Here is an 11,130-nt window from a genome sequence, read left to right on the forward strand (position 1 = left end):
ACCCTTCATAAATCAGCCCTTTCCTTTTCCAAAGAATCTCACTTTCCTCCCTCCCTGTCATTTATTTCCACTTATTTTAATGGCTGCAGAAAGTGGGAGCCCAGGCAGAATTCTCCACCCACCCATGGCAACAGAATCAGACTACAAAATGTAGGGCCAGAGCTTTTGACTGAGCCCAGATCAAACAATTAAACTGCTCCACTCCTATTATTCTTTTTCTGTAAATCTCAGGAGGCAGAAAGGGCTGGTCTAGTAAGTGACATGTGTATCAGTTGAAGTTAAGCCCATTTAAACTGAATTCTCCAAACCAGATTCTGTCCAACTAGCTGTGTGACCTTGGGGAAGTGACTTAAACTCAGTGCCTCAATTTTCTTTTGTAAAATGGGAATAATAATGTACTTACCAGTTACAGCTTAAGTGAGGATTAAGTGATTAAAATAGTCAGCTGTCCAATGGAAGTGCTGAGCGTGTTAGCAAATTGCTCCTTTTGGTTCTGCGTTTTTCTTACCCTGAGCGTTCTCTTCAAACAAGCAAATATTCCTAGGAGGCACCTTCTGCCTACTCTAAGGTCCACTGTGGTCTCCCTCTAGGATATCCAGGGGCAGAATAAAGATGACAGTGCAGGAGAGCTCCCAGCAACTTGCCTCACTTGTGGTCCTCACTTCCTGATGAACAGTGTGAGCCAGCATGGGCCAGGTGGCCTGTTCAGCATCTCTGTGCATTGAAGTATGTCCAGGGTGGGAGGTGGACGTCTACAGATCCAGTCCTTCAGCTAACCTCCATGCAGCTGTGTGCAGGGCCAGGGGGCAAGGAAGGAGACAGGGGCATTTTCTGAGCCTTCTCAGACAATGTCATTTGTTGAGGATGAAGCAATGCTAATGCACACCCACCTCTCTCCTTCCTGGTCCAACGCTGGTTCCCACAGCGAGTCCACCGGCACTCTCCCAGGTTGGGCTTGTCCCAGACCCTCTTCTTCATGCTCACGGGGCCATAGCAGAGCTGGCTACACACCTCAGAATTCCTGCCAGGTACCACACCTTGCAGTACCAGAGCACCCCAGAAGAGTGGTTCTCCCACACCCTCTTCTACTTGGTTCTAAAGATGCTATCAAAGCACTGGGTCCAACCAGGACAATACACCTTCTTTTACCCCAAGAAAGAGATACAAATCTTAAAACAGTCTGTCATTTTAGTTATCAAGTCTTAAAATAAAATTTCAAAACTTATCATCAAACATCAATTTTATTGCCAAACATTTGGTAAACATGGTAATCCCCCCAACCCTAGACTACAACACGTTACTGGGGACCCATTTTTCCAAAACCCCTTCCCCTGGAATGGTTGGGGGATTGCCACACAGCAAGGGGTGCATACTACTGCAAAGAGCTGCCATCCAAGCCTGGGGTCCACCAGTACCACCAGGCTGAAGTTTAACCTACCCCATTCCTTCTTTCACTACTTTTCCAAGTTCAAAATAACAGAATCCACAAATTGAGTGCTATCTGATAGGGACCGTGCCGCTTTCCAAGCATTAACTCATTTAATAACTCCCTACCAAGTAGGTTTTTTTATCCTCATTTTATAGATGACAGGAGGAGCCTGTGGAATAGTAGGCAATAGTTTGAATAAGTCAAGAAAGCTTGTTCCTTTGCCAAACGCTTTGCTTCGAAGGTATGGTAGCCACAACGAACTGGAGTTTTAGAAGATATCAGTCATTCTGTCCATGCTGAGATGTTCTGAATGTCAGTATTTTGGCATCCAAATTCCATTTCCCAGTCAGCTTCTCACAACAAGTAGGGGGAAAAAGTATAGTGGCAACATGAAAAGCCTTTGTCACCCACACGGCTCAGTGATGGAATTGGAAACATGGACACCATGCTCACCAGCCAGAGGCTGAAGCAGCCTTGGAGCTGGAGGCAGGTGGAATCAGTGGACACACACCAAGGGGCATCTCACTGTTCTCAGAGCTTACCCTTTTCTGAAAGAATGAGATGGCTACAGAACCCCTCCCTCTGCAAGAATGCTGATGCTGGAATGGGGAGGAGGCTGGGTGTGTGCATGCACGTGTATACTCCAACACAGGAGTAGAGATGGACCATCTGACAGTCCTGTGAACTGCACAAGTGTCTGACACAAAAACATGTCATCAATACTGTACTAGTGGAGAGGAGAGAGGCATGAACACTTCAACATGGCAGCTAATTTAAAAATCACTTCAGGGACTTCCACTGGTGGTCCAGTGGGTAAGACACCACGCTCCCAATGCAGAGGACCTGGGTTTGATCCCTGATCAGGGAGCTAGATTCCATATGCCCCAGCGAAGACCTGGAAGAGCCAAATAAATACATAAAAATATTTTTAAAAAATCACCTCGGACTAGTTTTTTTGTGCTCATGTGGGACATGACGGTGTTTGATGCATCAGGAAGTTAACAATACTGTAAACAGTGATTACCAGTGTTCCTCAGAAAGAAACCACCCTCCACTTCTATATCTGAACACCTGCTACTAACCATACCCTCTGTCCTAACCCTGACCTATGTGAAGCCAAAGCAGCACCAGGGAGAATACCAGGGGCTAGGGGCATGTGGGGGTGCATAGGGCCGGGAGGAGGTGCGTGTGGAGAGCACCAGTGCTCCGTGGAACAGAGCAAGGACGTGAACATAGTGCTCTTACGTAGAGTCATGCAGCCAAAGCACGTGATCAGGCATAACGCTGTAGCGCTGTGTAAGATACCCGAGCCAATGTGTCATATCTAAGGCCTAAATAACATTTCTAGAACCGAGAGCTGTCTGCTGTATCTCTGAAAGCCCCTTCCCAGGCTGTGTCGAGAAACGCCAGATTTCCTTATGCTCCTCTGCCCAATGTTTCCCAGGGACCTGCAGGGTGGAGATGGGCAAGTCTCCGTAGCAACCCGGGGGGTAATCTCAATCATCTAGAAGCTTTAAGAGGTGGGATATTCTGGTTCACTGAATGTTCTTAGCAATTTAGTACGAATCAAAAACCTCTTTTGGGGGGGACTTTAAAACTGGAAATGCTTCTGAAATGTTGAGTTTCTTATCTCAGCATGAAGAGTGGAATGATGGAGCTGGTACCCTGTTTCAGTGATCTGGGACTCTGCGGGGCCTGAGGCTTGGTTCTCTACATCGACGATCATTATTTACACTGCCTCTGTTAAAGGCAACACCAATAATGCCCTTGAAAGTAATTAATCTCTCTTTTTTTTTTACTGTAATTTAAAGTTGATTAAGTACATGACCTCATGAATTTGACCTGAATAATCAGGGTTCCTCTAGGGGAAAGAGAACAAGGACTAGATGATGGTTGGCTGGAGGATGGCAAGTCCCCAAGAAACTCCAAAGGCTTGAAATTAGCGCTTGAAGGACAATCGGGTTTGCCTGTGGTTGGATACCAGAATGGGAAGGCAGTTAAGCCCAACAAGGAAATAAACGTGTCTGCTCATCTCATAATATTATGTTCTCCAGGGTCAGTAACAGAGAGACCCTGTTTTCCCAGCACTAAGAGCAATGCCTGGCCCACCTGCTAGGTGCTTGGTACTAATTTGACAGATGAAGGGAGGCCTCCATCCAATCCATTCTGTACAGATGTCCTCTGGTTACCATTCTCTGACCACCACCCATCCGTTGTCTATCCCTCTCTCCATCTAGTATTTATGTGCTTATTATATAAGAGGTGCTAAACCATGGGCAGACTCAATGGTAAATAAGATACAGCCCTTTATGTAGAGTCAATCACCCCTCTGTTTCAGTGGACTTTTTCAAGGAAGGGGGATGCTAAGTGGTGGGCTTTGCAGAATGGCCTGAGCACAAAGGGCATTCTCATGTGCCTTCACTACCCCACAGACTCTTTGCCTTTGGAAAAGCCTAATTACTGCTCCCACTAAAGACTCACAGTCTGTGTGCTCTGAAAGGAAACTTTCATCTTCCTGTCCAGATGTGGTGTAGGTACTGGTCATTGCTTGAGCAGGACAATGGGATAGCTTCACTGATGATTCCATCTGAAATGGGTTTGTGCTGCTTGTTTCCTGCTTGAACCAAACTTAAGTTTTTTTTCCAACCCTTCCCATTCTTCCTCATGCCATTTCATGCTCTTTCTGCTTTGAGCAAGAGGATATTCCAAGAGGGCAAGTGGGAAGGTCTGGGGTCACGTCAAGTCTGTATTTTCCTGGATGGTAGGAACTTGCAGCATGGAAGACAAATTCTGGGCACTTGGTGAGAATGTTCACATCAGAAGAAGTAAGACTTTCTCCGTCCATCATCCCCACCATGCCCCACTCCTCCGATTTTCTCTCGCTGCGTTTCAGAGTCAGAAACACTACTCCTCCCCACCATCAATTCAAAGAAAAGACTATAAATAAAGGGCACACACACACACAAGGATCCTGGAAATTGTTCCTCCTCAAAGAGTAACATGACTACTTATCCTAGAATACACAGAAGCTCCATACTCTAGAGGATGATCAGGAGGTTGGAAACTTGGAAGAACCATTTTTTACTATTACTAGGTTTAGCCTCTGTTTTTGCTTGAATTTTATATGCATATTTAAAGAATCCCAAAGTCTTGTTTCCTTTACACTGTGCTTTTCTCTAAGCGCAAATCTCTAATTTGGTGACATTCAGACCCGGACCTTCACATCATGTGTGGCATTATGATCCGCAATGTGCTTTTCGGGGAACATTTCTTTCTGCATTTGGTCACGATGGTACATTACACTCTAGGCATAGTGCAGTCACATAATCCTTGGTTGGAGTGATTGTACCTGCCGTTCCAAAGTCCTAGAACTGAGAGCACCACTTTGATTCTGATTCATCCCCACAGTGTTTGTGTGAGGAGGACAGAAGTCATGATCCCCACGTTACAGGTGGGGAAACCAAGGCACACAGAAGTGATCTACCCAAAGTCACTCAGGAAGTCAGAAAACAAACTGACTACAGGGCCAGGTAAGATCACCTTTCAGCGCCTTGTCCAAACAAACAAACAAACAAAAATCCCAAAACAGATTGCATCCTTCTCAAACGAATGCATATGCCTTGGAAGGAAGTGGTTTTAGGTGGAACTTGCTAGTACGGTCTCAGAGGCTCCTCTGTCAAATCAGGAACCACCGGTTAAGAACCAGTACCACACTAACATTTTAGTTAAATACCCTTGACTCACCGACAATGCTGATTATTATAGCTCACTGACAACCTGGTTACCGACATGAAAATTTGAGAAAAACTTCATCCACTCAAGAAATAAGCCTTGGCACAGATCCTTTCCTGGTTTCACAGCATCTGATGTATAACAGCTAAGCACTGCTTCCTTCTACACAATACTCCTGTACCTGTTGGCATTTGATTGTGGGGGCGGGTGGGGGGGAAGTCGCTAACAGAATGTGTGCATGTGTGTGCATGTGAGTATGACACCAGACACTTTAGGGACAATTCTGCCCAACAGAATATACATGAACTATGTCTAATATGATACTTCTCTACCCTGATTCTTCTTCTTTTTTGGTAACTTTTACTTCTTGATCCTGTTCATGTAAAAAGTAATATTTTACTCCCCACCTTCCTTGATGAAGGTAGAGTCCTTGGGTGGACATGCCTGGGGGCTGATTTCAGCTTCGTGGAAGAGAAGCACTTGAAGGGTAAAAGTTGTCGGAAGACAATTGAACGGGACTTTTTGGACCAGAAAGTGTCCTGGTCTTGCATGTATTTTCCCCCGGAGGCTAAATGACCACCTGTCCGTGACACACTGCCAGGAATCCATACTCCTGGAAACAAATTAGGTCAACAGCAGTCCTCCTGCCTCCCAACTCCAGGTCAAGAAAGGCACAAAGAAGACCAACAAATAATACCGAGGCGGTGCTTTGGATCTGGGAGGCCTTGAGGTACCAGGAGAAAGAAGAGTACTGATGGCCCCATCTGGACGATGGGGAGGTGAGGCACGGAGAGACTGACTTAATACTTTCAGTCCTAGGGGAGAGGGAACCAGGAATGTCTGGTAGGGGTGGATCCTCTTTTTCCTCATTCGGGGAAGGAGAGGAGGGGAAGATACACTGTCAAACCATAGTGACCACGACCCTCACGGCAAAGAGGCAAGTTTCAGCTCTTCTGCCCACACAGTAAAGTAACTGCCCTCAGATGATCCCTTCACAGAGGGAACGCAACACCCCAAACTCTCTGGGGCCCACTCTTGGGATTGCATCCAGGGCTGGAGATTGAGGCAGAATCGGCCTGGGCAGGCACATAGGTAGCTCTGCTTCTTAAGGCATGGATGCTGTCTGCGACGAGTGGGCCCCACACTGGGAGGTGTCCATCAGACACTACCTCCCCTGAAAATACCCTGCAAGAAAGCTCAGTGGGGTAGAATACTGCTGCCTAGGGAATCCACATCTCCAGGCTGAGGGCTTCCACTAAAGCTAAACAGCATTACCAAACCTGTGTCAATTGGGAACATAAGGAAGACAAAAACCCAAACTGATCATTACTGGCAGATGATTGTCTAACTAGAGAATCTAGGGGAATCAACAGAAAACCTAGCAGAACTAAGACCACAGTTTGCACAAGTGGCAGATTAAAAGTCTAGCATACAAAAGTCAATAGTTTTTCGGTCACTTGAGGGTGGCCTAATAACTTGGAAGAGCTATGCTTTTCTGCAAGGCCTCCGAGCTTTGTGCATCTTGCCACATTTTAAAAGATGGAGGGGAACCAAGGAGATGTCTCCTCTGCTGCAATCTGTGCAGACGCCTCAGGTACCAAGTTTGTGAGGATGCCTGGGGTGACTGCGGCAGGAGGAGGCCATCACTTCTACACTGTCTCCCTGGGGGCCCTCCCCCACTCTCGACCCAGCCCCTTTCTCCCAGCTCGTTTCCTTTCCAACTCAACAGACACATTGAGAACCCTGGCAAGGGCCGGGGTGGGAGCCAAAAAGGTGAGATGTGGTGGAAGATTGTGCTATGTCATTTCCAAACAAAGCCGATTTTTAAAAACAAAGGCGGCGGACTGACAGGTCTCATACATCAGTCCTCACATCGCCTCATTGGTCAGAAGCCTGGCGACGCCACGGTGCTGTGCCCCAACTGGCGATTCCCACGGTCCGGACAAAATGGCCAAAAGGGGCGCCGCAGGGCTGAGCGTGGCAGTCTGGCCTGCGCACTGCGGCAGTCATTTACGGTCCAGGCTGGCGTGCAGCTGGGCCTCGCGCACCATGCGATCGAAAGAGCGCGTGTTGGTCTCCTGGCGCACCTTCTCGCGCACGTGGAAAGAGGCGCGCGCTGTGGAGCGAGCGCTCTCCAGCGCGCTGCGCCGCTCCCGAGACAGCTGCTCGCTGCGCTCCAGCTTGCGACCGATGGCTTGGAGCAGCTCCCGCCGGCGGCAATCTTCGTCCCTCTCCACCTTCTCCTTGTTGGCGCGCTGGGCCCGCTCCTTCTCCATCCGGCTCTGGCCCACGCGCCGCGCCTTCTGCTGCACCGCCTCCTCGGCCGCCTGCGCCGCGTGCTGCAGCCGCCGCTCGCCTGCCCTGGCCAGCGCCTCCAGGTGCGCCTGATGCTCGCGCTCCTTGCGCTCAGCAGCCTCCTTGGCCCGCCGGCCCTGCAGCTCCTCCCGCCGGGCCCGCTCGCGCAGCTCCCGGGTGCGCTGCTCCACCAACTGCTCGTAGTTCTCCTGCGCGCGGCCCAAGCTGGCCTCCAGGGAGCTCCGCAGGCCCTCGCGCTCCTGGCGTTCCTGCCGGGCTCGACCTTTCAGCAACGCCTCGTGGCGCGCCCGCTCCGCCCGGCTAAGCTCCCGCTTCTCCCGCTGCAACTGGCCCTCCTGCTGTTGCTTGACCTGGGCCGCGCGCTTAGCGCGCTCCCTGCGGACCTGCTCGGCCCGCTCGCGCACCTCCTGCTGACCCTCCTCCCGCTGCTTCAGGTTCTGTTCCTGCTGCAGCTTGCGCTGCCGGTCCTCCTGGGCGGCGCGCTCGGCCCGCTCCCGCCGCAGCAGTCCCTGGCGCTCGGCCAGCTCCCGCCGCCGCTCCTCGCTGCGCTCGCACTGCCGCTGCCGGCGCCGCGCCTCCTCGCGTTCCTCGCGACCCCGGCGGCCGCGCCGCTCCTCCACCTGAGCGGCCCAGGCCCGGCGGCCCTGCTCCAGGGCGCGCTGCTTCTCGCGCTCCTCGCGCTCCCGCCGCTGCTCGGCGCGAACGCGCTGCTGCTCCCACTGGCCGTGGGCCGCGGCGCGCTGCTCCAGCAGCAGGCGCTCCTCCTGGTGCCGTGCCAACATCAGCGCCGCGATCTTCCGGTCGCGCTCCGGCACCCCGCGCAGACCCCGCTCGGCGCGCACTTGGCGCACTATGCGCTCCACGTGCTGAGCTGTCTGGGGCGAGTGGCTCAGGTCGCCGAGGCTGAAGCTACGGCCGGTGAGCGGAACCAAGGCCAGGGCGGATGGGCGGCCCAGAGGGTTGGGAGCCGAGGCCGCCGACCCCGCCGCGCAGCTGTTCCTGGCCGAGGCCCGCGGCGGCCAGTGCAGTTCCCGCAGGCTCTCTCCACTGTAGGACGACGACGACGCGCCAGACTCGGAGCTGAGGGCGCCCTCCCGCCGGCGGGAGAGGGAGTCGAGTGAGTGGCTCTTCCTACCTGCCCGCGACCCCGCGGACGGAGGTTGAGGCCGGGCAGGGGACGGGCTGGAGGAGGCCTTGCGAGCGGCGCGCGGGGCGGGCGAGGCCGGGAGGCTGGCGCTGCTGCAGCTGCTGCTGCTGCCCCCGCTGGGGGCCGAGACCGCGGCGGCCGCGGGGCCCAACGGCGTGAAGAGGCGTCGCTTCTCCTCGCGCACGATGCGGTCGCGCTCGGCCCGGCACTGCTGCAGCTTGGCGCGCCGCTCCGCTTCGTAAGCCTCGTACAGGCCAGTGGCCACTCGCATCGAGCGGCCGGGGGCCTCGCGCACCAGGTCCGCCAGGGCCCGGGGCAGCAGCTCCACAGGCTTAACGGCGCAGCGGGCGCAGGCCTCTAGCGAGCGGGGGCTGGTCAGCACGTACCGGCTGCCCTCGGCCTCCGGACAGTCGAAGTTGAAGAGGTCGAGGTGCAGCAGCGGGGACTGCTCCCGCTGCCCGCCTTCAGCCGCGGACGGGACTTCAGCCTTACGGGGCTCCACGGCGGAGGCCGAGGCCGAAGACGCCGTGGGCTGCTGGGCGCCCTGGGAGTCAGGGGGCACGGACGCGGCGGCTTCGTCCCCTCCTGAGCCTCCGGGCTCGGCTCCCAGCTTCTCCTCTTCAGGCACGGGATCCACCATGGCTGAGCCCTGTCCGTTTGTGGAGTCTGCGGATAACAAGGGAGGGACATCGAGGAATACATTTAAAAGCAGTCCACCCCCCACCCCCCCCCAATCGCCCATTCCTGTTCATCCCCTCACCCAACTTAATCCGCTCTGGGATTAGGCTCAGAGGCCCGGTGGAATGTAAATCATAATACCGATGCCCTGAAAACCCAAGCGGGCGGGAGGGTGCACAGAGCCTCTGTCTCCCTCAGCGCCGGAGTGCGGGGCGGAGGCCCGTAGCCAAGCTCCCCTTGGGCGTCTGACCCGCTAGATGCATCTCCTCCCAGTTGCAAGTTAAAATGAAAAGATAGAGGTGCGGGCGGCAGCCGACCCGAGAGGCTTTGGAGGATTCCCGAGAGGATTAGCGTATTCATTTGTCGCTTAGGCGGGCGACCGGGTAGGCAGCTTTGCAGGAACAGAAAAGGAGGTCTGTTCATCCTCACAGTGCACTGCTGTGAAGACCCCATTTGCCCAAGGAAGAAGTTTATAGTTGATTTCCCTTTGCCAAAGGAGACCCGGGCATAGGGCCCAGAGGTGACGGTAGAGAGGAGAGAAGTGCCTCTGCCCGAAAAAGACCTCCCCGGGAGGGCTGATCGATCCTTGCTCCTGCCTCTTGGGCAGGGCTTGCAAGGAGCTGTGCCCGCCTTCCCCGCGTCCCCACCACCGGGTGTTCGCCGGAGGTGGTGAAGGAGCCTGGGTCTTCCCAGATGCACCCGATTCTCTCTTAAAGCCGTGCTAAAAGCGCCATCCACCCCAGTCTAGGCTCGGACACCTGTCCCCAGACGTCCTCCTAGTGCCCCTACCGTATCCCAGCGAGGCTGGGCTGCTGGAGCTCAGCGGGCCCGTCCGCTTCCCTGGTTCCCGGGCCGGTCCGCTTACCGCACGTCCCGAGCTCAGCCCCGCGCCGAGGCTTTTGTTCACAGCTCGCCGCTTTCCCTTGCGCCTCTTCAGTCCTTTCGCCGGCGGGGTCGGATTACCGCCGGCCGCAGCCGCGATAGGAGCCCCAGCTGCCGCCGCCGCCGCCGCCAGCGTCTCTCCATGGGGCCGCGCACACCCCAGACGCTCCCTAACCGCAGGAGGGGGAGTGCGACAAGGTCTCCCTAAAATAACGCAGCTCTGCTCCCTTCCCTCACGCTGATTCTTAAAAAAGGAAGCAAGCCGGGTTCCATCGCTGCTGCATCCACCGCCGCCTCTCCAATCGTGAAGGGACCGGAGGTCTTTCGACGCCCCCCCGGCGCCTCCTGGTGGACGCTCAAGGGTGTTGATGTTGATTTGCTTGCTTAGAGAGCAAAGAGAAGTTGCAGGGGGTGGGGGGAAATGTATATAAATGATACATTATACATACATATATAATATATATAATATTTTTTATCAAGAAACCCTATTCTATCAGCACCTTAACTAGGCAGAATGAAGGACTTGCTCAGCTTGTTTCTCAACCTGAGAAGCAAGCAATCTTGATGGCAAATAATTTGGTAGAACTATGGCTCCTGATCCAAACCATGACTTTATTTTTTTAAAGAAAAATCAAGGGCATTCAAATAGGTTTGAGGCAGGCAGAAGATGTGTCTAGGGTTTAGCGCAACATTTTAGGACTTCCTGGTTCCAGACAATACAGATTAAAACCAGTCAGTCTCAGTTCAGTTCAGTTCAGTTGCTCAGTCGTGTCCGACTCTTCGCAACCCCATGGACGGCAGCACGCCAGGCTTCCCTGTCCATCATCAACTCCCGGAGCTTACTCAAACTCATGTCCATTGAATCGGTGATGCCATCCAACCATCTCACCCTCTGTCATCCCCTTCTCCTCCTGCCTTCAATCTTTCCCAGCATCAGGGTCTTTTC

The 11,130-nt window shown here is 53.5% G+C and overlaps 1 protein-coding gene across 3 annotated transcripts; it reads right to left on the reverse strand.

Moving 5' to 3' along the window:
- Positions 1 to 1,225: 1,225 nt before the first annotated feature.
- Positions 1,226 to 10,524, reverse strand: CCDC177 (coiled-coil domain containing 177). Of its 3 annotated transcripts, XM_081508811.1 has the most exons (3): positions 10,473 to 10,524; positions 10,168 to 10,295; positions 1,226 to 9,290 (listed from the first exon to the last, which is right to left on the reverse strand). In XM_081508811.1, exon 3 carries the CDS (start codon positions 9,262 to 9,264, stop codon positions 7,168 to 7,170), a length of 2,097 nt encoding a protein of 698 aa, XP_081364937.1. In that variant the 5' UTR covers positions 9,265 to 9,290; positions 10,168 to 10,295; positions 10,473 to 10,524; the 3' UTR covers positions 1,226 to 7,167. The 3 variants fall into 3 exon arrangements, with proteins under 3 accessions (XP_081364937.1, XP_081364935.1, XP_081364936.1); XM_081508809.1 differs by having other exon boundaries at positions 10,168 to 10,499; XM_081508810.1 differs by having other exon boundaries at positions 10,092 to 10,484.
- Positions 10,525 to 11,130: the final 606 nt, after the last annotated feature.

Source organism: Giraffa tippelskirchi, chromosome 7, assembly GCF_054371585.1.
Source record: "Giraffa tippelskirchi isolate mGirTip1 chromosome 7, T2T-mGirTip1v1.2.pri, whole genome shotgun sequence".
Lineage (NCBI taxonomy): Eukaryota > Metazoa > Chordata > Mammalia > Artiodactyla > Giraffidae > Giraffa > Giraffa tippelskirchi.

Excerpts from the sequence above, each read along its gene's own strand:
- CCDC177 (XM_081508811.1), bottom strand. The coding sequence starts at position 9,264 with ATGGTGGATCCCGTGCCTGAAGAGGAGAAGCTGGGAGCCGAGCCCGGA.